The sequence below is a fragment of the Prunus mume genome, linkage group LG7 (assembly GCF_029339155.1).
Source record: "Prunus mume cultivar Tortuosa linkage group LG7, ASM2933915v1, whole genome shotgun sequence".
In the NCBI taxonomy this organism is placed as follows: domain Eukaryota; kingdom Viridiplantae; phylum Streptophyta; class Magnoliopsida; order Rosales; family Rosaceae; genus Prunus; species Prunus mume.
Window position 1 is genome coordinate 3,762,454 of NC_142704.1, and position 22,933 is coordinate 3,785,386.

Consider the following 22,933-nt stretch of genomic DNA (forward strand, 5'->3'; position numbering starts at 1 on the left):
TTTTTAGGCTTTTTTTTTTCTGCATCAGGCTCGAAAGTTATAAAAGGTACCCTTTCAAAAACAAGAAAAAAGAAAACATAAATGGAGAAATAATGAAGTACACATAAGAAACAAAAACATATATTTTTCTCAGTTTATTACTTGAGTATGAGCCTGAGCCTCACAAATTAAAACAAAGAGGGGAAGTTAGGTGGCTTATTATCCAGTCCTCTCATTCTACTGGGGAAAGAGTGGCATACAACAAACACAGAGACAGACAAAGAGAGAGAGAATGGGAATAGCCCTTCTCTCGGTGCAAGCACCTCGTCCCATCTCTCTCTCTCAGTTTCCTTCCACCAACCCAAAGACTTGGTTGCATGGCTCAGCAACTCTCAAAACAAACCCTTCAAAGTCTGCCATTCTTCTCTGTGCAGCTTCAGTTGTAGAAGGCCAAGGCCCTGCTTCTCCTCCACCTGATGATTCACTTGCTGCCCAATCAGAATCTGCCACTGAACCCACCAAAGAGCTTCCCCTGAGGTAAACGTTACACCAAATGATTCACCTTATTTATCATACACCTACCAGCTTGAACTTGGATTCACTGTCAATTATATCTTTTGTAAAATGCTTTTTCTTTCCCCTGTTGCCCTTTATTTATTTTTAAATTGATATCATCCGAGTCAAATTCTGGTTTTCTATGCAAATTATCACATAAATCCATTCATTAGTCAAAGTTGTGGACTTTGGTATGCAGGTGTGTGTGTGAGATATAGATTGGATTTTTGGATTTTTTGTTTCTTTCCAAATTTTGTATCTTTTGGGCCTTACCTCTATGATTGTGAATTTTGATGATTAATCATGTAAAAAAGAACAAATCATGATATGTGGTTTTTGCTTGGAACCAACTTTGATGCAGTGGTTGTAAGTCCTGTGGGAGAGAGGAAGTGGAGAAGGGATGCAATGGAGAGGGAAGGATTCAAGGTGGAATTGCAACAATTCCGGGCTTTGGTTGGTGGCCAATAAAGGCATACAGGCCGTGTCCTGGATTTTTGGCATCAGGCGGCCGGTATAGGCGGCAAGGACAAAGCTTGGATGAGGTTGCCTTTGGAAGGGGAGGAAGAGGAGACTAGCACCAAGGCAAGCTTTGATTTCCCTGTAAAACGCAGGGTTTGGATTTTCTTCTGTTTCTTTTCATTTTTTTCCTGTTTTTCTTTCTCTTTAACAAAAACAGTAAGAAAAGATGAGAAAAACAAATAAAAGTTTGCTTCAATGTTTCACAACTCTCACTGCAACCTAAATAAGAAAAACCAAAATCAAACGGTACGAAAAGATGAGAGCCAGAGGTTGCTATAAGTGAATTACCAAATGTATCTGAGGTTCTTCCATCATGGCATCACTAGAATGTAGTTGGATTAAAACAGTTCATTCATTTCTTATGTAATCAATGGTTATTACCAAATTTTATTTCTTCTGCCATACATGAACTCTGATCTTATACTTGGTTAAATTCTTGTGCCAGATTTGTTGACTCTCTCAAATTCTTGGTTAGTGCAGCAAAGAATAAGTGAGGTCCAAGGATACTGAAGAGATAACTGCACGAGGAGTGGAGCTTTGACGGCATGTAGTTTTACGAAAAGTGTGGAGCCAGTGCCCAAATTGTAGAGTTGTACGTGAAACCATCTGGTATATTCACCACATTGAATTGAAAAGAAGCTAAAGATAGATGATGTGTGTTATATTTTCCTATACAGAAAACCATCAAAACTCCCACCACTACAAAGCACTTAACCTCAAGCTAGAGGCAAGGTGTTCAAAGAGTTCAACACAAACTTTATACGACAACCTGACGAAAACTGCCGAGACAAAAAAATGTAGATATATAAACACAATGTCTGGATAATTTAAACCCTGAACTTACTGCATGCATATAAATTGAATAGACGAAGGCACTTTTATTTGAAGGTGTTCCATAGCATGATCTAGGACTGTAAGATGATCCCTTGGATTATGTTCGTGGAGCCAAAGCCCTCACTGATAGGAAAGAGCACTCACTTGAAGCCACATCCTTGACTGCCAATCTCTTAACCAAATTATATTTCAGCTATCTTGCACAATTGACAACACTTGAGTTCTTTTGATCTTAATCTTAAGATGGGATTCAAACAATCTAAGACAGAACTAAAATGCTTCCTAAGGGTGTGTGTCGGGGAAGGAAGAAAGAGAAAGAGAAAGTGGGGGTGGGTGTCTATTTCAGTCCTACATCGACTCACACATCAACACAATTGTTTTTTCCTTCAGAAATAGATTTACTTTACCCCATGCTTGTTGCTCATAAGCTTGGCAGGGTTCAGCATGCATTTGTGTATGGGCTTTGCCGTTTAAAATTCTGGCTGGGTTTGCCGAAAGCCCCATTGGGATTTTAACTGAATTTTTACTTGAAATTTGTGATCTCAAAATATTATATTGTTCTGAAAATTTATTATTATTTTCGGATTGGAATTGTGTCTTAATAATAAAGTAAATTTAAGTTTTATGCACAAAAAAAATTTCACTTTTGGAAAAAAAACAAAATTTTTTCAAAAAAGAAGAAAAACCTCTCAACTTTCAAACCAAAGGCGTAAATGTAAATGATTCTTATTAATACCGACATGGCCATATAGGCATGTTCTATTCGAACAATTCAAGACAATGTGCGTAGTGAAAATTGCGTATATGAATGAGCTTAACGAATTTGTTGTAATGAAAAACACGAGATTCTTAGGACACTGTGATTTCCATCACTTGGTGGAAACATTGCAATTACAAAAGGTGTATTAGCTCAAGTTAAGTCACAATTGAAAGTGAAGGCTCGGAGTGAAGGTTTCGTATAATATGTTATGCTAAAATTGGTTTTTAAATAAATATTAGTTGATCTTCATCCCTTAGTGGAATGGAATCATTGGCCACTCACTAGAAGCTCTTGGTCAGGCATCGGCAATGAGGTCTTGCCCTGTTGGAAAATGCCATGCCTTGGAAAATCAGAGAGGATTTTAGAAGCTACTTTAGGGCCCTAGAATTGTAAGACTACCCAAAATCTGTAAGAACCCTGATGGAGTTGGGGCACTCCCAGCGGTTCCTTTGAGGAATCTTTTGGCAAAAATGCATTTAACTTGCTCACTTATGGAAACTGACAACAAATGTATAAATTATAAATAGTAACTAATTTGGCCAAAGCCATGATAATAATATGTTGAATGTATTATCGTAAGGGATTAAGCTCTTAAGATGCTTTAAAGTTTAAACCTTTATCAATCAAATAGTGAAGCGTGGCTCCATTACTGTGTACCAGTCCGCATGGAATAAAACCCGCTCTTTGACAGCACCCCCAAATGTACAGAAACACGGAGCTTCACAGTGGCTCAGAGCTTCCCCAATTAAGCACAGAACGAAGTTCATAGAATCTCTGTGTGCAAGAACTTCAGAAGACAAAAAAAATGGATGCCCAAACCGAACAAATGATCGAAAAAACGGTGCGTGGAATCCTGGAAAAATCGGACATGGACGAGATGACAGAGTTCAAGATTCGAAAGCAGGCCTCTGAAGTGCTCGACCTCGACCTCTCTAAACCCCCCTACAAGGCGCTCGTCAAACGGGTCGTCCAGTCCTTCCTCGAAGAGCAAAATCAAAAGGAACAACAACAAGAAGAAGTAGAAGAAGATGAAAACCCGAAAATTGGTGATGCCCAGGACCAGGAGTATGATGATAATGGCGATCTCGTCATTTGCAGGGTCAGAGTTTCTCCACTCTGTTTGTTTCCCGAGAAAAAGAAGAAAAAATACCCATGTGATGAAAAATGAGTGTGTTTCTTATTTTGGGTTCACCTTAATTTTGTATTTACTTGTTGGGTATTTTTGGGATTTGGGGTTTGGTTGTGATGCAGCTTTCATCGAAGAGGAAGGTGACACTTCAAGAATTCAGAGGGAAATCATTGGTGTCTATAAGGGAGTTTTATAGTAAAGATGGCAAAGAGCTTCCTACTACCAAAGGTAATCTATTTATATCCTATTTGAACACCTCCCTAGTCCTATGGCTTGTTACTTTATCAATTTATGCATGTACATAAGGCATTGATTTAAGCTTGCAGCTTCAATTACTTACATTGGATTTGTCTGTGACAGTTTGCTTACCTAGTATCAACAGTTTTTTCTGGTGTGTGAGAGTTTGTGATCAAATATGTGTATGCATATCAGGCAATGATCTAATTTAGCTGCAACTTCTGATTATAGAGCTCACTTACTATGCATTTGTCTTGATTTGGAAATGGTTGATGCCATCACTGTCATATAATATTTTAAGTGCCATGTTGGGTGTCCTAAGCTTTTGTTCAATTTGTACATTACTTGCTTTTCCCTGGGCTGTAGTTTGCACAATCTGACTGCCTCATCATGATTGTGTTCATTCAAAACATCTGAGTTATGGGTAAGCTTGTCATCTTGGCATCGTAAACCACCAACGCCGATTGCTCAACTTTTTTTTCTGCATTGTTGTTTACATTCAGTGCTGCTAACTCAGAATTGTAGTTCTTTTTCCTTTTCTCCCTTGCTTACCTTTTATAGTCCCAAGAGGCCCTTTTACCAAAATTGTGCTAGAGATTCCTTGTTTCTAGCTTTTGTATACTTGATCTTTCGGATGCATGTACCGATTACTGTCTTAAGCTTATTTATGGTTGTATTTGCTTAAATCTTTGTCCTACAGGAATAAGTTTGACAGAGGAGCAATGGGCAGTCTTCAAGAAGAATGTACCTGCTATAGAGAACGCCATCAGTAAGATGGAGTCAAGGATCTGAAAATTTCGGAATGTCTTGTCCTTTTCAACCTCCATTACCTTGTGGGTTGTACTGGCTTCAGCTTTAGGGCTTCATATTGGTCTCATGATGGCAGAATATTTTCTTTGGAACTTGAAAACTGCTGTGGTGTTTCTAATTAGCCCCTAATGTTAGAAGTCAACTTCTTGTGTTATCTGTTACAAGTTAACACGTTCATACGAGATGTTGTCATATTTAGTTTTTAGAAGGAAACAAATAAAATAGAAATGGATGATCCTTACCATAATCCTTCATCTTTGAAGAGAGATTCTTGTTTGTGTTTACTGCACCGTCGGGTTATGGATTGTACAATACAAACTCCTTTTTATCTTAGTATTCCAGTGAAGAAATAATTATCAGACTAATTTTTAACTGTTCTTCTTCAGTTAAATTACCTTCCAAGTGAAATTTAACTTGTTTGAGATTTGTTTTGCCCATTTCAGGTCCAAAAACAAAGAAAAAAAACTGAGAAAACACACAATACTCGTTGAATTTTTCATAAATCCCTCGCCTTCATCATATGTACAAAATACTAAAACATAGTTCACTATATAATCTAACTAAAACCTCAGACACTGGGACAGAGAGAGAAACATGATGTTTCATGTCACCACAAACCACCTAGTAAATAGTAACCCAATTTTTTTTTTAATTTAGGGGAAAAAAAAAAAAAAACCCTTCAAAGATGGAGAAGATAGGCTTATATCCCATGATCAGTGGGCAACTTAAACAAGTTGGAGAAGATAGGCTTCCTAGTCCAAGCCCCTCTCTTTGTCTGCCTTGGAGTGCTTGGCATGCCTGCAGTTGCAGTTGCAGCCATCCTCATTGTCTCAATCAGAGCCTCTGTGATGCCTTGTTCAGACAAAATCTCCTCCAATTGCTTAGTGTCAATAACCAGCTTCACTCTCCAAACCCCATCGCCACCAGAAGGCAGGACCTCAAGAGCAGATGACCCATTTGCCAAATTCTCAACAAAATCTGATCCTGCACCAAATGACTTCTTCACAGGCTCAGCTTCGGCAGCAGCCCCCTCCGGTTTCTCAATGACCCCATTCTCACAAACCAACTGATCTTCTTCCCTCAGTGGAAGAAGGAAGTATTGGCCACTCACTAGAAGCTCTTGCTCAGGCAATGGCAATGAGGCCTTGCCCTGTTGGAAAATGCCATGCCCTGGAAAATCAGTGAGGATTTCAGAAGCTAGTTTAGGGCCCTTGAATTGTAAGACTACCCCAGAATCCGTAAGAACCCTGATAGATTTAGGACACTCCCCAGAGGTTCCTTTGAGAGAAGAGCAATTCCCCATTGTGAAAATTTCCTACCTTTGGCCACAATTTCAGTGCCATATGTAAGGTTTTGAGGAATCTTTTGTCAAAATATCAGTGGACGGACAATGGGGTTGTGTCAGAACAGACACATTAGTCAGACACGTTAGTTGTGGTTTTTTTCTTTCTTTCGAAATGCGTAAATGGCTGCATGTGAAACTTTGGACCGTTGGGACAATTATTTAAGCCTAAATTAGGGCCGATCCAAAGGCAAAGGAACAGAGTAAGAGGTAGATTCGTGAGTTAAAATAATAGTGGGAAACGACAGTTAGAAGAAGAAGACTAAGTTCAATTTTCGTATTCGGCTGCAATGTAGGTGTTTGGCATTCCACCCTTTTGAAAATAGTCATCTCTTTAGCCCTTCAATTTTGCAAATATGTTCAATGCATATCAGTATCACGGGTTGCATACCCACAAGCATGTGTTAGGTCAAGTAGGGAGACTAATCATGCGACCCCACAACAAACGAATGGAAAAATGAAAAATTGTTTAGGTACTCTCGGATAATACCATGTAACGGTGTAAGCACAAATACTATCGACTATTCTTGTAGAAGAGTCAACCGCACCAAATGAATGAAAATCTTTGTCTAGATGGAACCATGGAATATGAGGCCTTATCATTTAGCCACATTCTAAACAAAGCCGAAACATGATTTTGGTTTTCAAAGATTTAAGACTCCTATTTGCCTAGTTAATGGTAAGAATGGCTTTGCTAAGTAGCTAGGCCAAGGATAAAAGAAACAGGGCTGATCGAACTCGTCTATTTTTTTTTTAAATACAAGCGACATTGCATTTTTGGTTCCCATAATTTGATTCATTTTTCATTTTGTCTCCGTCGTTTCAATTTTGTCAATTTTAATTTATGTACGTAAAAATCTAAGTCCTACAAGTATTACAAACTTTAAGAGACGAATTGCCCACGCTTTGGATTGAATTTAAATTTGTGGTATATGGAAGGTATAATCCGAAGATTTTCATCACAAACCTCACATTCCCAGCCACTAATACTTCTAAGATAACATGGCCTAATAAATCCAATAAACCAAACTTCAAAACATAGTCCCACGTGGCGCCAATCCACAGGCTCACCTTGTTTATCCAAACACCACATATATCACTTCAAGGCCTTGGCACCAAATCCACCAAAATTCAAAGCCACACAAAATTCCCTCCACACGTATAAACAACATTTGAGCTCTCTTTTCTTCTCATATAAACCCACACACATAAAACACACTCTAGCTTAGCTCACACACATTTCCTACGGTCCAGATTAAACCAAACTCATTTCCAAAAATGGGCTGCGCTTCCTCGAAAAGAGTGGAGGCTGCCGTGGACTACAAGCCGGCGCCGGCGAGCTACGCGGTCTTCGACATCAACGCCATCCAAGAGCCGTGGCTCGTATTCGACAATACGACGTTGCAGGAGCAGCAGCAGAGCCACGAAAAGCCCGCGCATGTGCCGGCCCAAATCCTCGACAAGCTCAAATCGTTAGAAACCGAAGCGGAAGCAGCCCCTCACACGTGGGACGAGGTCAGCAAGGCCCTAGAGAACCTAAAGCCCAAGACCGACCCGAAGTGCAAACCCGAGCCAAGCCCAACTCCTTCCCCGGCCCAGAACGAACAGACCAGTAGTAGGAAGCCCCGTAAGAGCCTGTCCTTCCACACGCTCGACGAGCTCGACAAGAAGCTCGCTCCGAAACCGGCCGACATGAGAAAGAGCGAGTCGATGCGGTCCCTGTGTAAGCTAAACACCGAGTCGACCCGATCCGAGTCACGAGTTGACTCGGAGGCGACTCAGTCGACTCAGTCGGCGGCGGGTTACATCAAGCCGGTGAAGGAGAACATATTCATAATGAGGGACAGGCTGGAGAGAGAGAAGGAAGGCAAGCTGGCGGTCTACGATAGGCTGATGAAGAGCAAGCGGGACCCACTGAGCGAGTACCCTGAGAGGTGCCCGCCCGGCGGCGCCGACTCGGTGGTGGTCTACACGACGTCGTTGCGGGGGGTGCGGCGGACGTTCGAGGACTGCCAGAAGGTGAAGGGGGTGCTGGAGGGCCATCGGGTGGTGTACGACGAGCGCGACGTGGCGCTGCATGGCGAGTTTCTGGGTGAGCTGAGGGGATTGCTGGGTGAGGAGAGCAATAACTCGGACGGCGGCGTGGGTGTGCCGAGGGTTTTCGTGAAGGGGAGGTATCTGGGTGGGGCGGAGGAGTTGGTGGAGCTGAACGAGTCCGGGGTGTTTGGGAGGATGGTGAAGTTAGCAGGCGTGGAGAGAGGGGTGGGGTGGCGAGCGTGCGAGGGGTGCGGTGGGGCCCGGTTCGTGCTGTGCATGGAGTGTGGCGGGAGTTGTAAGGTGGTGGTTGGGGATAAGAGGGAGAGGTGCCCCAAGTGTAATGAGAATGGGCTGGTGCAGTGTGTGGCTTGTTGGTCTTTAACGTAATTTCAACGGAGTAGGGTATTTGTTTCTCTTTTATTATCTTTGATTTCAATGTTGTGTATAAGTTTTTGATTGGTGTTTAAGAAAATATACACTATCCTCATTCCTGAGTGAGATTTGTAAGCTCTGGTAAAACAGAGAGACGAAGAGAGTGATTTGTAAAGAACTGTAAAGTGTATATAGAATGTACAATTTAGTGCCAAAAAGTATGAATAAATAAAAAAATACTAGAGGGCCCAACCGGGTTCGAACCGGTGACCTCTTGATCTGCAGTCAAATGCTCTACCACTGAGCTATGGACCCTTATTGATGTAAACGTCCAAACTTATATTATTTAACTAAACACAAACTGACCTATAGATTAAAAAAAAAGGGAGTTTCACTAAAACACTCAAAATGGGGGTTGAAATTATAAAAAAATCCAACACCCAAAACACTTTATAAACACACCCAAAATCTATCATTACACATACTCAAAACTCATTTATAAACACACCTAAAAAATATACAATTGTTGATTTTGGGGGTGTTTCTATGTTTAAATAGTGTTTGAATTTTTTTTATAAATACATATCTAGGATTGAGTTTATTTATAAATTTGTTAAAAAAAACTCATATAATAGATAAACGGTGACGTGTATTACGGATGAATGATTCGTGTGAAACAATCAACATTCTGGAGGTTCAAGCAGGCCCCCCATTTTGGACGGTGCTAATTAAATCTTGCTGCGACTGAGTCAAGTTTTCGAGTCAATATTTTTGGTTTTCCAGAAGAGAGAGAGAGAGAGAGAGAGAGCCAGTCAATATTTCAATTCAAGGATGCCCAAATTTTACTTGGTTTATCATATTTGGAATTTGCAGTTGCTATCATATAATGTAATTATTATTGATTAAAAACAGGAAATAATGGAAAATAAAGGCTGACGTCTAGAAACAGATAGATAGGGCAAGAAAACCAACCTTTCTTCTGCTGCAGATGGCCTAACTAGAAACTGCCTCCCACATGTTCATTAAAGATTCTTCTTAACGTCCTTCTCTAAGCAACTCATTAATTGGGTTATCAATTTCTTCTTCCCCACTTTGCTATATTGCTATAACTATAAGCCAACCCATCAACCATACCTGCCTTTTCAATTTGTTGTTTATTGCCTATTTGCTCATCAACATGGACCAAACTTTATGCCTTCTCCAAGGACACCAGTCCTGTGTGTTTATCAGATAACAGGGCTGGAAAAATCAGTGTTGCTAAGAAATTTACTCCTACAAATTCGTGGATTTGGATCATTGATTAAAAAGTTTTGCCGTTACTCGAGTGTGGATTACGTAAACTGATTCGTTTATTTAAATTAGTCGTGAACATGAATGTCTACTATTTATCTGAATTAATCGTGCGCATCTTGAACATGAATGTGTGATTCAAATTGACAGCTCATTGATTAAGTTAAGTGAAATGAATATGTAATTCATATTGACAGACGATTGATTAGGTTAACCATTACTGGATTTACGGACGAGCATCATAAACTTGTATCTAAGAACTTAAGTCGACTCATAACATTACTTTTCATAATGAACTAATTAGTATTAAGGATATATCATATATGGTACCAAAAGGACTACTATTGGAGTAAACCCTTCATAAAAATCTTAAGAAAAAATAGGTTTAATCTCTGGAAAACTCGCTTTCGAGTCTTCACACATTACACAAATGAAGTAACACAAATTTATTTTCGATCATACGCGTTACCAAGCATCCACCATGTATTTTTATAACCTTATACAACTCATAATAAATATCCCCTTCCTCATCGTCTGTATTTGCTTACACATTCCAAAAGAAAGAACAAAGGGGAAAAAGAATATATAATTCTCAGCCCCTTGCAAGAAAAAGCATTATACATTATATATATCGTACATATTGTATATCCACCCGTCTTCAGATTCTCCTCAAACTCTCTCAACTCCCCAACCAACATTTATAATATATATTTGATGATGCCATGCAACCCTATCCACTATTCTCTTTCCTCTCACTAACTTGTATGTTGTATTATCTGTACGACTCTACACTTCTGTTCTTGTTCAAGGGTTCTGGTCTGCAAATATATCCAACAGAGACAGCGCCTGCAAAATTTTTAAAAAAATGCATTAGAAACTGAGAACAAAATACAAAATCTCTGGCTAGTGAACATGTGAGCTTTGGTTGTGTGGCGTTTACCTCTGGTACACTAAGTTCAAGCCTGAATTTAGGGCCATCGTAGTGGTGAAGAATTGGCCTGAATGAGTCTTCCTCAAGTGGTTCACAAACTTTCCTGGTAAAAACTCGAACCTGCGGTTCATGAGGATAAATGGTGAGCAAATGAAACACAGTAAAATGGTAAATTTGAGAGCACTCAATTTGCTCATCTCAAATTCTTTTGAAATCGATCACAAACCTGAGCTGGGAAACGTGACTCGCCAGGGCACTTCTTGTCCTCCCAGGCCGTTGGATCAAAGTTGGTGCCTCCAAAACTTGCAGCCTAAAACCCACAAGAAAGGTCGTTGTTAGCTAGCAATTGGTGCACCAGCACAAAACGTAAATAAACATCTAGAAGTTTGGCCAAAACAAGAGTTGAACAAGCAAAACACATTCCTACTTCTTCAACAAAACACTAAAATATTAGGTGAAAAGTCTAAAGTCGGCAAATGGATGAAATTTAAATATTTCAAAGAGAAGTGTCGGCAGGAGAGAAGCTACAAACCTCAAAAATTCCATGGAGTTGGTGGGTGGAGTAGTTGTAGAGGAAAAGGGGCAACCCCGGAGTTATCGCCCTCACTGAATCACGATAACGTGGAGGCAAACCTGCAAAAGAATTATGCAGAAAAACAAAATTAACACAAATTCTTCAAATCAATTCCTTTTTTTTAAGCAAACCCAATTGAAAAACAAAATTATGGAAATAAAAATCAAAAGGGACATACCAAAAAGCTGCCTCTTGAGATTTTCTTGCATGGTATCATTGTTGCAGACAAAGATATATCCACCAATGGTTTCATTTCTAGGCAGAGACTCAGCTGGTGGCAGAGTCTTGAACCTTTTGTCCACAGCGCCCTTGCTGTCCTTGTTGTTGTCATCTCCACCAGCTTTCTTCTTGCTAGAATTGTTGTTGTTCTTCTTCCCAACTTTGCCGCCATGAACAAGATCTTCCTCATGAGCCTTGTTCTTGTAGGGCTTCAAATTGACCATGTTGTTGTTGTTGTTGTAAATTGCAGGCTTGGAGTAAATCCCCTTGTTGAAGCCGCCATTGAGCTGCGAGCCGCCGCCAAGAACCGACCCAGCAGCAGCAGCAGAAGCACCAAGCTTCCAGCCCTCGTTAAAAGCGTTAAATTCTGAAGCTTTTGGCTTGAAATTGTTCCATCTGTCGTTAAAGCCATTGTTGAGCTCTGAAGCTTTTGGCTTGAAGCTGTTCCAGCCATCGTTGGAGCCGTTGGAGTCAGAGGACCCTTTTGGCTTCAGATTGTCCACCCAAGAGTCGTTGAAACCATTGAAATCAGACCCTTTTGGGGTTAAATTGATCAGAGGACTGACATCGCCGCCTACCTTTATATCGAAATTCCTCCTTTCATCAGGCCTCTTGCTGTACGAATTGCTCCAAATCGAATCATTAACTGTGAGATTTGCAAAGTTGGTGCCTTGAACGCGAAGCTGATCGCTGAATTGCCAAAACGACTGGTTGTTGTTGTTGTTCTCCATTTTGTATCAAAATCCGATGAAGAAACTACAAAACTCGATCTGGGTTGTTGAAAGATTCGAACTTTATGCAGTGTGTGTGAAGATTAAGAGGATCACAGACCACAAGAGAGAGAGAAGAAGAAGAGGAGGGGAGGTGAGAAAATATGATAGAGGAAGTGGGTGTGGTGTGGAAAGTTAAATAAAGGGAACAACTTTTACTATTCAGATCATGAGGAAGGAAATTTCTAGGAAGGGGACAAATGGGGTTTAAACATTGCGTGTTGATTTGTCAAAGGAAGAAAGATCCAAAGATTTTCTTACTTTTTTGGAGGGAAATTAAGCCCAATAAAGAACAGAATAAGCTTCTGTGATATTAAGTTGGAGCTAAATAGATGGGTGATGAAAGCAAAAACGCGTTAAGACGTGGAGAGAGAGAGAGAGAGAGAGAGAGAGAGGGTGAGGTGGCAGATGAAGAGGATGAGAGAGAGAGTAAGAGAGAGAGTGATTGAGTAGAGGGGGCGTTTTGATTTGGTACCATTTCTAGAAGGTCTAGGAGGTTCGGTGGAGTTTGAGAGTTCACACTTGACGGCGAAGTTTATTTGCTTCGGAGCTAAGACTTAAAAAAAGGACAAGACGCGTAGAACTATGAGTATGTATGTGACTTGGCCATGGGGCTTACACGTCTCAATCAAGCTTCTATAGTATTCGGAGACAAATTTGGTATTTTACCTTTCTGATCAATAAGCGTGCGTGTCATAGTGTTATTGGATGAATATAGTAAAACAATGTTATTTTTATTTCATGCTATTGTTTCTCATAGTATTTGACGCACTACCAAATACTTGTTGTGTATACTTATTTGGTCCTATAGGAAATGGATTTTGTGTATTATCATATTGTTCTTTAATTGCTATAAGATAAGAAGCATGCTAAGCCATTATGTTATTTAGAAAGCAAAACAAAGAAGAAGAAGAAAAAAAAAAGAAGAAAAAAAAAAAGGGTTAAATTATGATAGAGAAATGCTAACTATTTTTCAGATTTCACTCCTTATTTTATATATTCTAAGGAAATTTTCATGAATACCATCTGAATTTTGTAAAGTGTCATAAATTTACCACCTACATCTAACTCAATTTAATTTATAACATAAAAACTTTTTAAAATTAAAATAAAATTTTCTTGGTTTTTTTTTAAATCCAACTAATTATCTCACAACCTCCCCCACCCCACACCCTTCTTAACCCCCACTGCCAAGTAGTCCCGTCTCCCTAACCTCCCTCTAACTCCCCTCCTCCATATCTCAACCAAAGCCCAAAAAAAAAAAAAAAAGTATCGGTTTTTGAAGAATTGATTGCCAAGTTAAATGAATTAGTCTGACGCCACCGTGAATGAATTAGTCTCGGGCAGTGTCTCATCAATCCTGGTGCTCAACCTTTTAACGAACTCACATTCACTTGTTACCTAATGAAAAATATCCATTATACATACAGAAAATCCAATATGTCTATTTGCAATTAAAGAAATGTCAAATCAAAATTATAAAACCCTAAAAAAAATTATAAAAGGTCATATGAGTCCACGGATATGGCAAATCACAAAATTGCACTCTCACCATACATATCTATACAAGGATTACCACGCACACTTAGGAACACAAACGGCTGCACGAGAGAGAGAGAGAGAGAGAGAGAGAGAGAGGCTGCCCCGCAATAGGGGTTTAAAGTTATTAGAAGGGGCGGGGGAGAGGTGGGATAATTAGGTTTTTTTTCTTCTTCTAATTTTGTTAGTTATACTGAATTGAAAAAATTATTATTCAGCAAATAACATATGTACAATATGTGGATTTAACGGAAATTTTAACGGAATCAAGCGTATGTGGTAAATTGTAACATTTTACATAATTTAGATGGTTAATAGTACAAATTAATAGTGCAAGTGGTAATCATGCACATGCCTAAAAGTTTAAGTGGTATTTATGCAAATTTCCCTATATTCTATTATCATTCTCATTATGCGATGTTGTTTGTAATTGAAGGTTCATAATCGTCTATTTAACAAGCAACGCTTTTTGTAAATTATTTATATGTAATGATAAAAAAAAATCAATCAAATTGAAAACTGTTTAGTCGCATAACTGTTATTCAATAAACAAATAAACCAATGTTTGAATTAAACACTGAAATAAACCTGTGTTTGTATTTGTGGATTACAACACAAGAAAGTAAATGGAAGAGCATTGCGACGAATGCTTGTGGGTCTTGTGGCCCAGATTAGGATCATGATTCTATCCAAAGTCAACTAGTCAAAAGCCAACCATGCCACAAACAAACCCACAATTGCTAGCCATGGAGGCTTAAGCACCACTCGAACCAAACTTATTTTGGAAAGAAAACCAACCCACTTGTTAGATTGACAAAAAATGAAAGAAGACGAAGAAGAATATTAACTGGTCCCATTCTACAAGAAGTTTACACACAGATGAGGCGATGTTAAGTGCAACTAATTCTAACGATCCTCTTTACATGATCCTCAAAATTATACATAAATGGAATATTCTAAGCTCTCTTTTTTTTTTCCTAGTGCCAACAGAATATTCTTGCTTGATAGAAGATAAAAGAGCATTATAAGAAAAAGAAAAAAAAGGGCTTAAAACTTTAGCCGACATGATTTTTATGAAATATGCTATATTGTCAGACTTCCGATGTCTCAGCCTAGGTAGAGCACATTTGGAGAAAAACTTGTTTATAATGTTCTAAACCTTAGCTTACAACATGACCCACCATTAAGATTGTGCATAATGAGGTGTGTTTGCTTTGATGTTGATCTTGATGATGATGATGGTAACAGCTCTTTGTCGACTAAATCGAGCACTTTACAAAAGATAAAAAGAGTCGGCAGAGTTGTGGGCCAGAATTGGAAACTGGGAAATGAAAAAATTAGCCAACCGCCAACTACATTTCGGCTCTTAATTTTGGTCCACGATAATGTGATCAAGGGCTAAAGGAGATTGAACATGTTGCACACGACTGAATGGAGCGGGTCTGGATAGGTCCGGCTCGGTCAGGTCCATAAACCGAAAAAAATATTAGAGCATCAATTGAGATGACAAATGGCGTCGCCCGGGTTCGAACCGGAGACCTTCAGTGTGTTAGACTGACGTGATAACCAACTACACCACGACACCGTTGGTGCTAAGTCCTCTAGATTTCATATATAATATAAACAACACTATGCTTCTATGACTTCAGCTTGGCCTGGGACAGATGGACGTTAGAATTGTTCATGAATAATTTAAGAAATCAGCAAGAAAAGAAATATTAGAACTAAAACACGGATGACCAAATTTGTAATGGGAAATTGTTTACCTAAATCTGCTAGTCTCTGTAATTAGGTCAAGAAATTATGTTAGTTTTTTTTTTTTAAATGCGGAAGAAATTATGTTAGTTGCGAGCGTGCTAATGGATTCCAAATTTTCAATTCAATCACATTATGGAATATATTGAGTTCAAATGCTATATTCATTGTAAAATGAAAAATACAATTATTTATCAACTAGCTCTTTGTTTAGCGATATTCTCTTTCCAAAAATACATACGATATAATGAATAATATTATTACCAAAAAGGGAGTACTAGACAAAAGGGACTGACAATTGACAAGTTTGACGGGTGCATGCCACAGCAGGCAACATTGTGACATGAAACGCACAAACATTGTAATAAACTACCGCAAGAAACGGGTAAGCATTGAAGAGCAAGGTACCTTTCCTTGATAAATATATGAATAATTCTCTTTTGGTCTTGCATTGAATATTTGAAACCCAAGTAGTTGTTTCTTGTTTGTGGTAGTTAAGCGGCTCAAAAGAAAATGGAAAGGTAAAAAAAATGAAGCAAAATCAATGCAAAGCCACCTTCTTTTTTGCTCCATCAATATCATCGCCCAAAGCTTTGTTCACGGTCTAAATGAGATAGGTGGCGGACTTTCCAACTCATTTCAAAACCAAAACAAACAAAACCCTCTCTTTGTTAGCTCCTTCTCTTCACTAAGCACCCAAATCTCTCTCAGTTTCCTTGTATCTATTAAAACCATATGTTCTTGTTTGGGAAATAGAGTTGGAGAGAGAGAGAGAGAGAGAGAGAGAGGGAGGGAGAGAGGGAGAGAGGGAAGAGGGAGAGAGGGGAAGAGAGAGAGATCATCATGGCTGGCATTGCTGGTCCTTGTTCTTCTGGTGTGCTGTTTAGAGCAAGAGAAGCAGGAGGAAACATTAATGGAGCTTCCATGGCACAGTTTGATGGGCTTAGGCAAGTGGAGAGCATGCATATGCCTGTAAATGGCAACAAGTCAAATGGGTTTGCTTTTACTTCAGGTAATTCAGTTCTGTTATTGTCAATTTCCATTTTCATTCTCTTTTATAATGCATAGGTTCATTGTGGTTAAAGAAGCCTAGACAAGACAGATTGAAATGACATTAATGGTCTTGTTTATAAAGTACTTTGAGCTGCATGGTTGGATACTAGTTTCGTTAACACCAAGTTTTCATAAATTAGTTGTTTCCTTATATGGCTTTGCAAGTAGTATATATGTTATCTTGGGAAATGTCAGTCCGGTCAATCTGAACTACTGATCATGGAGATTTTTGTATGAATTTGTGAGCTGTATAGCAATATGGATCATTCCATTAATTCAAACTGTCATCTTTGGGTTGTGAAGCCTTAGATTTGTTAAGGATGAGAAAAGTGAGTTTTTCCCAATTGGGTGTCCAGCTCTAAGTTATGTTATCCATTCTCAGCACCAAAATGCAGGACAATCAAGGCCATGGCATCTCCAACTGTTTCTGCTCCGAAACGAGAAAAAGATCCCAAGAAACGAACTGTAATAACAGGAATGGGTCTAGTCTCAGTTTTTGGAAGTGACATTGATACATTCTACAACAAGCTGCTGGAGGGAGAGAGTGGGATTACTCTGATAGATAGATTTGATGCTTCAAACTTCTCAGTTCGATTCGCGGGACAGATACGTGATTTCTCTTCTAAAGGATACATTGATGGGAAGAATGATCGCCGTCTTGATGATTGCTGGAGATACGGTATAGTTGCTGGCAAAAAGGCTCTTGAACATGCCAACCTTGGACCTCAAGTCCTTGAAACTGTCAGTCACATTCTAGTTTCTGTAAAATGCATTTCAGTTTTTCACCCATTATGACATTGAGCACTTATATAATCCCATGTCTTTATGTTTCATAGATGGACAGAACAAGGATTGGAGTGATTGTGGGGACTGGCATGGGAGGCTTAACTGCTTTTAGTGCTGGAGTGGAATCTCTTATTCAAAAGGGATACAAAAAAATTAGTCCATTTTTCATTCCTTACTCCATTACCAATATGGGGTCAGCTTTGTTAGCGATCGACACTGGCTTAATGGGACCCAATTACTCCATCTCTACTGCTTGTGCCACTGCAAACTACTGCTTTTATGCAGCTGCAAATCACATTCGAAGAGGTGAAGCAGATATTATGGTAGTTGGTGGGACTGAGGCTGCAGTCATGCCTACTGGTGTTGGTGGTTTCATTGCTTGCCGGGCTTTGTCTCAGAGAAATGATGAACCACACAGAGCTTCCAGGCCATGGGACAAAGATCGTGATGGTTTCGTTATGGGCGAAGGTGCTGGTGTACTGGTAATTGAAAAATCATAATATCATTCTTCTGCAGTGTGACTTCATGTATTTTAGTCCCAGCATCTGATTCTGAATACATTTTGTCTGATATATATGGCTGTTACTTCTATTTTTTTCATTGAGGAAAGGTAATGGAGAGCTTGGAAAGCGCATTGAACAGAGGAGCACCGATAATTGCAGAGTACTTAGGAGGTGCCGTAACATGTGATGCTCATCACATGACTGATCCTAGGTCAGATGGTCTTGGAGTATCATCTTGCATAACCAAGAGTTTAGAAGATGCTGGTGTTTCCCATGAAGAGGTAAGAGCATCTCCTAAACTAAGGAAGTCTTTGTTCCCCCATTGATTTATTTACTGCCATTCGAGATTCTGATTTAATGGACAAACATATAATTCACAGGTGAACTATGTGAATGCTCATGCAACATCCACACTAGCAGGGGATTTGGCTGAGTTTAGTGCAATCAAAAAGGTTTTCAAGGACACATCTGAGATCAAGATAAATGGGACCAAGGCAAGAACCCTGAATGTGATTTACATATTTACTTTTGATGAAATGATTTCAGTTAGATGTTAACCTGAAATATAGACTTATTTGATTCTCAAAAAAACCTGTGTTTCTTCTTTTCAAGGAAATAATATATCTGTCTGAAAATTATAGTATGCAGGCTAATTTTCACACTTTAAGCCTGGCAAGAAGATTTTTCCACTCTCACTTTAATCACATGAAAATAGTGCATTTTAATTATCTTGTTCTTTTTTATTGTTTCAGTCAATGATTGGACATGGTCTTGGGGCTGCTGGTGGATTGGAAGCCATTGCAACCATTAAAGCCATCAACACTGGCTGGCTCCACCCAACAATTAACCAAGATGTATTGTACCGCAACCTTCACTTTCGCGTACTTTTACTTCAGTTAGTTCATTTCAAATTTATCTGATGCAATGCTAATTGATACTTGTGGTTCATAGAACTTGGAGCCTGCTGTTACAATCGACACTGTCCCCAACGTGAAGAAGCAACATGAGGTTAATGTTGGTAAGTGCCTTGACACACTCTCACAAAGAAGCCAAAATATAGTCTCTGAGTTTCCTTGCATTCCAATCCATAGCTGTCTTGACTGATCAAAGATTTTCCATTTGCAGCTATTTCAAACTCATTCGGCTTTGGCGGGCACAATTCCGTGGTTGTCTTTGCCCCTTTCAGTCCCTAAACAACAACATTCAAGCCAAGAAGAAAAGCAGTATCTTCCCCTAGTCTTTCTCTAATTAGAACCATTTGCTTCTGTGAGTGTTTCCACTTCTCTGAAGCACACAAGAGGCTGAGTGTGAGAATGAAGTGCACTGTGGAGAGTGCTCAAGCCCATGAAGCTCTTTCACCATGTACAATTTTATCTCATCATGATCCTTAATGCGGCAGGATTTAGTGTTTTTAATTTTCTTTTACATTGAATAAAACATGAAATCCATTTTCTTTTGTGCTGTTCTTGCCCAACAGTTGGGTCTGTTTTCAGATTTTTCTTGTCTGTAATGCAAATGAATTATTTTGTATTGACTATTGAGGGAGTTCAAAACATAAATGGCCTAATTGTAGAAACAATTCTGGGCTTAAATAAAACATTCATTTCACCTCCTTATCCAATTCAATTGGGCTTTGTTTGTTGAATTAGAATTTAACTAAGGTATATGGCCCATGCCCTATTTTGATTTCAGTCCATAAACAAGGTTCTTAGATTCATATTATTTCAATCATGATAAAATCTTTTTATAGGTTTTTAGATTCTTCTGACCCCCAAAAAAGGGGGTTTTTAGATTCCAGTCCTATTACATAAGGTTTGTTGATCATGGGTAGTATTTTTAAAAAAATAAATAAATGTACTGTCAACACATAATTTTTTTTTTGGGTAAACTGTCAACACAAAATAGACAGAAACATTAAACTTAACAACTTCCTATTTTCTTGTCCAAACCAACCTGACTAGGTATCTTAGCACTAATGGTCTAAAAAATACTCAAGTTCCATTGGCTTATTTTGACAATTAATGAAGACTAATTGCTACTTCTTCCATCTTAGTTCAAGATTTATAACCAAGAAAAGGACATGCTATCATCCAATTAATCACACTAATCTTTGTTTTTTTTGGTGACCTCTAGATGTTTTTAAGACATAATATTCTCTGGAATTAGCTATTGGGAAAAACTGCACTCCTCTGTGTCTCCAAGTGTCTCTATCTTATTCTCCTAATTACTGAAATCCAATTAGATTAACAATAGTAATTAACACTAAGCATGGACTTCAAGCCTTCTGGAAGAGATTTCCATTTTACTTGGACTAAAAATGAATAATATAATCTGAGAATGTATTTCCCCTATATTTGTAGCACAAAGATTATTATTTATTTTATATATATAAAAAACCCCCATGGCTCTCATGTATAGCCATGATTAATTAATTGATTAATTAAGTTTTGCCTTTTACTTTTGCATACAGATGGAAGGAAAGTTCAAATCACAAGTAGAGAGAGATGCCTTACAAGATGTATCAATTGGCTTCTTTTAAAATTTTGTCATTCCAACCACTAGCTGCAACTAGAGACTAAGACCTTGTTAAATCATTTCATTCTCAAACTAATAGGTGAAGTTGCTCCCCAGGCTCTCAATGTGTGGATCGTATTAGCACCCGATTAAATTAATTAACCCCGCTTTAGGCCGACATTAAAGTTTTAGTGACTACAGTAAACCCACTTGCTCTTGGTGGTGCTGGCTGCTGTTCTTGTTGGTGAATCAGTGAAATGTGACCTACAAAACTATTTGCACATGGGTGACTTGATGTTGACAATTAGGACTTGATAAATCTACAGCTTTGCATCTCTTAATCTCTGTATTAGTATATTAAACTATGCCTTGTTAGTTGTTAATAGGCATATAATTATTTTAATCTCTTTCTAGTTCTAAAAGCTCACACTCATAAGCCCCTTGATGTTAAAGCATCATAAGCTTTAGTATAATGTATATAGGAATATGCCTCTGAAAGATCCTCAGTTTACTTCAACAAAATTCTACGCTATCATGTCTCATCTAACTTTCGATCATCTTTGAATATTTTTCTTATGGGATTGATGGAAATTATTCGTACGAGGTATACAGAGAAATCGTGAATTTTAGTCATGTAATTTAACATAGATTATTGAAATATTCTACGATGCATTCGATCTTCAAGCGATTCAAAACACCAGTAACTAATATCCTATAATATATAAGAAAATGCCCATAAATTCATAATGGCCATTGATCTCCATGGGAGCTTCAAATTTTGAAGAAAATAATAGAAAGGACAGTAGGCCAGCAACTTTGCTATTTTTGTTTTTCCTCAGACGCGCATGGCATTAAGATAGTACAGTGGAGGAGAAGGACCAACTGGGGAAGGCCGGATGACCCTACTAACCTCATAATTAATGGCAAAGATTTTTGTTGATGATTTTATTTCTTGTAATTTAATAAAAAGGCCCCCAGAAATTGTGCCCATTAGTCACCTCCCACGATCTGGAAATGCAGCCAAATTAAACCCATTTTGTTTTTCTTCTTCTTCTTTTAACAAAGGACATGAACGTAAAAACATGGTGGATATTATAAAAAAAAAATTAAAAAAATTTTAAAAAAAATTTTAAAAAAAATTAAGAACCACTAAATAAATATTTCAGAAAATAAGCAAAAATCTATGGCAGCCTGCAGAGTGTTCAATTTTTATTTGACCAAGATTTGGTCAAATGCAGCCAAATTCATTTGGTTCAACGACTAATTATGTTTCATCCTCATACTGTTGGTAGGTAAGCTTACATTAAACTCTTCGACCTTAATTAATCTAATAAATTACAATTAGCGGCTTAATTGGATTACACGCAAGTGCTTTCAGAAAAAGCATTATTAGAGTCAGGAAAAATGTTCTTCCTTCTGCGCACGCTTATGAGATCCTCAGATTTTTCCATAAAATCTCAGCTTTGGATTTAATCCAAAACATTTGTTTTGTTTCTCATGAGCACCCAGAAGGTGGAAGAAAATAATAAAATTATGAAAATTAGTGCTTGAGTTTTATACACTTTTAGATGATTGAGTTGAGATATGAGCCTCTTAAAAATTTTCCCTCTCTAGGGCTTCTCTCCCAATTTGGAATGGAAAATGGCAGGAAGCTTATCAAGAGCTTGGGAAATGTAGGCATCCATGGGGCCTAATTTAAGCACTTAATTGATCCCCTATAGGTTTGTGATTTACCAATCAGAGCTTTGCAAAATGGGATTTGACTTGATTAGTCATAAATAATCATGGTTGACCAATCTTGTTGGACTAATATGAGTTGCTTTGCATTATGTTGAGGCAGTTAAATTAGGAGGAATCTTTGCTTAGTAAGAGAATTTATTTATTTATTATATTTTCATTGATGGGATGGGATTGCTTGATTAAAGAAGTACATGTTTTTATTTTAACAATACCAACTTATGGTGTGTGCTGCTTTACACGCGTGTGGATATTAAACTAGGGTCATACATACTTATTTAAGAGTCTGATGTTATAGTGTACTTTGGCATGTTTATTAATCTGTAATTAGATTATGAGGAATTGAATTGAGGAGGAGTTCGATTGAAGAAAATTAGATTCTAGATTCCTATTGAAGTTATTTATTAAACCATATGAATTGAGGAGAGTTAGATTCCCTATTTCTATTGAAATTGTTTACTAAATCATATAAAATTGAGATAGGAGTGGTACTAATTACTAAAATGTCCTCGTTGTCCGTTGAAACAAATTTTAAAATTTTAAAATTGTATGAAGATATAATGTGTGAAAAACATGAATTCCTAATAAGTTAGTTCTCCAAGAATAAGAATATCACCTTCCACCTAAGAATTAAATTCCTAATTTTGTGTGAGCCCCACTTACTTTTTAATTCATTGATGTGAAGTAA

General features: G+C 38.2%; 6 protein-coding genes and 2 non-coding genes across 9 annotated transcripts; 4 read left to right on the forward strand and 4 right to left on the reverse strand.

Moving 5' to 3' along the window:
* The first annotated feature begins 156 nt into the window (after window positions 1–156).
* LOC148915269 (uncharacterized) lies at window positions 157–1,701 on the forward strand. Of its 2 annotated transcripts, none has more exons than XM_089055649.1 (3): window positions 157–516; window positions 896–1,116; window positions 1,499–1,701. In XM_089055649.1, the coding sequence occupies exons 1-2, from the start codon at window positions 272–274 to the stop codon at window positions 1,107–1,109; spliced, it is 459 nt and encodes a 152-aa protein (XP_088911775.1). In that variant the 5' UTR covers window positions 157–271; the 3' UTR covers window positions 1,110–1,116; window positions 1,499–1,701. The 2 variants fall into 2 exon arrangements, with proteins under 2 accessions (XP_088911775.1, XP_088911774.1); XM_089055648.1 differs by having other exon boundaries at window positions 1,534–1,701.
* Window positions 1,702–3,349: 1,648 nt separating this feature from the next.
* LOC103337758 (RNA polymerase II transcriptional coactivator KELP) lies at window positions 3,350–5,070 on the forward strand. The gene is made up of 3 exons (XM_008240930.3): window positions 3,350–3,746; window positions 3,899–4,004; window positions 4,714–5,070. The coding sequence occupies exons 1-3, from the start codon at window positions 3,453–3,455 to the stop codon at window positions 4,803–4,805; spliced, it is 492 nt and encodes a 163-aa protein (XP_008239152.2). The 5' UTR covers window positions 3,350–3,452; the 3' UTR covers window positions 4,806–5,070.
* Window positions 5,071–5,377: 307 nt separating this feature from the next.
* On the reverse strand, window positions 5,378–6,242 carry LOC103337759 (uncharacterized). Its single transcript, XM_008240931.2, has one exon. It carries the CDS (start codon window positions 6,124–6,126, stop codon window positions 5,524–5,526), a length of 603 nt encoding a protein of 200 aa, XP_008239153.2. The 5' UTR covers window positions 6,127–6,242; the 3' UTR covers window positions 5,378–5,523.
* Window positions 6,243–7,300: 1,058 nt separating this feature from the next.
* Window positions 7,301–8,858, forward strand: LOC103337791 (Glutaredoxin family protein). Its single transcript, XM_008240957.3, has one exon. It carries the CDS (start codon window positions 7,444–7,446, stop codon window positions 8,587–8,589), a length of 1,146 nt encoding a protein of 381 aa, XP_008239179.3. The 5' UTR covers window positions 7,301–7,443; the 3' UTR covers window positions 8,590–8,858.
* TRNAC-GCA (transfer RNA cysteine (anticodon GCA)) lies at window positions 8,818–8,889 on the reverse strand. The gene has a single exon. It is a non-coding gene; the product is annotated as a tRNA-Cys (tRNA).
* A 1,406-nt stretch (window positions 8,890–10,295) lies between these two features.
* On the reverse strand, window positions 10,296–12,863 carry LOC103337761 (DCD (Development and Cell Death) domain protein). The gene is made up of 5 exons (XM_008240933.3): window positions 11,548–12,863; window positions 11,328–11,428; window positions 11,022–11,105; window positions 10,805–10,915; window positions 10,296–10,710 (listed from the first exon to the last, which is right to left on the reverse strand). The coding sequence occupies exons 1-5, from the start codon at window positions 12,317–12,319 to the stop codon at window positions 10,669–10,671; spliced, it is 1,110 nt and encodes a 369-aa protein (XP_008239155.1). The 5' UTR covers window positions 12,320–12,863; the 3' UTR covers window positions 10,296–10,668.
* A 2,545-nt stretch (window positions 12,864–15,408) lies between these two features.
* On the reverse strand, window positions 15,409–15,482 carry TRNAV-AAC (transfer RNA valine (anticodon AAC)). The gene has a single exon. It is a non-coding gene; the product is annotated as a tRNA-Val (tRNA).
* A 623-nt stretch (window positions 15,483–16,105) lies between these two features.
* On the forward strand, window positions 16,106–19,610 carry LOC103337762 (3-oxoacyl-[acyl-carrier-protein] synthase I, chloroplastic-like). The gene is made up of 8 exons (XM_008240934.2): window positions 16,106–16,664; window positions 17,088–17,446; window positions 17,542–17,973; window positions 18,102–18,275; window positions 18,375–18,488; window positions 18,747–18,848; window positions 18,946–19,012; window positions 19,120–19,610. The coding sequence occupies exons 1-8, from the start codon at window positions 16,496–16,498 to the stop codon at window positions 19,185–19,187; spliced, it is 1,485 nt and encodes a 494-aa protein (XP_008239156.2). The 5' UTR covers window positions 16,106–16,495; the 3' UTR covers window positions 19,188–19,610.
* Window positions 19,611–22,933: the final 3,323 nt, after the last annotated feature.

Coding starts and splice junctions, on each gene's coding strand:
- LOC148915269 (XM_089055649.1), top strand. CDS start 272: ATGGGAATAGCCCTTCTCTCGGTGCAAGCACCTCGTCCCATCTCTCTC. Junction 517..895: donor ACCAAAGAGCTTCCCCTGAG/GTAAACGTTACA, acceptor ACTTTGATGCAG/TGGTTGTAAGTCCTGTGGGA.
- LOC103337758 (XM_008240930.3), top strand. CDS start 3,453: ATGGATGCCCAAACCGAACAAATGATCGAAAAAACGGTGCGTGGAATC. Junction 3,747..3,898: donor GCGATCTCGTCATTTGCAGG/GTCAGAGTTTCT, acceptor GTTGTGATGCAG/CTTTCATCGAAGAGGAAGGT. Junction 4,005..4,713: donor AGAGCTTCCTACTACCAAAG/GTAATCTATTTA, acceptor TTTGTCCTACAG/GAATAAGTTTGACAGAGGAG.
- LOC103337759 (XM_008240931.2), bottom strand. CDS start 6,126: ATGGGGAATTGCTCTTCTCTCAAAGGAACCTCTGGGGAGTGTCCTAAA.
- LOC103337791 (XM_008240957.3), top strand. CDS start 7,444: ATGGGCTGCGCTTCCTCGAAAAGAGTGGAGGCTGCCGTGGACTACAAG.
- LOC103337761 (XM_008240933.3), bottom strand. CDS start 12,319: ATGGAGAACAACAACAACAACCAGTCGTTTTGGCAATTCAGCGATCAG. Junction 10,916..11,021: donor AGTCACGTTTCCCAGCTCAG/GTTTGTGATCGA, acceptor CATGAACCGCAG/GTTCGAGTTTTTACCAGGAA. Junction 10,711..10,804: donor TTGAACTTAGTGTACCAGAG/GTAAACGCCACA, acceptor AAAATTTTGCAG/GCGCTGTCTCTGTTGGATAT.
- LOC103337762 (XM_008240934.2), top strand. CDS start 16,496: ATGGCTGGCATTGCTGGTCCTTGTTCTTCTGGTGTGCTGTTTAGAGCA. Junction 17,447..17,541: donor GACCTCAAGTCCTTGAAACT/GTCAGTCACATT, acceptor TATGTTTCATAG/ATGGACAGAACAAGGATTGG. Junction 18,849..18,945: donor ACCCAACAATTAACCAAGAT/GTATTGTACCGC, acceptor TGTGGTTCATAG/AACTTGGAGCCTGCTGTTAC.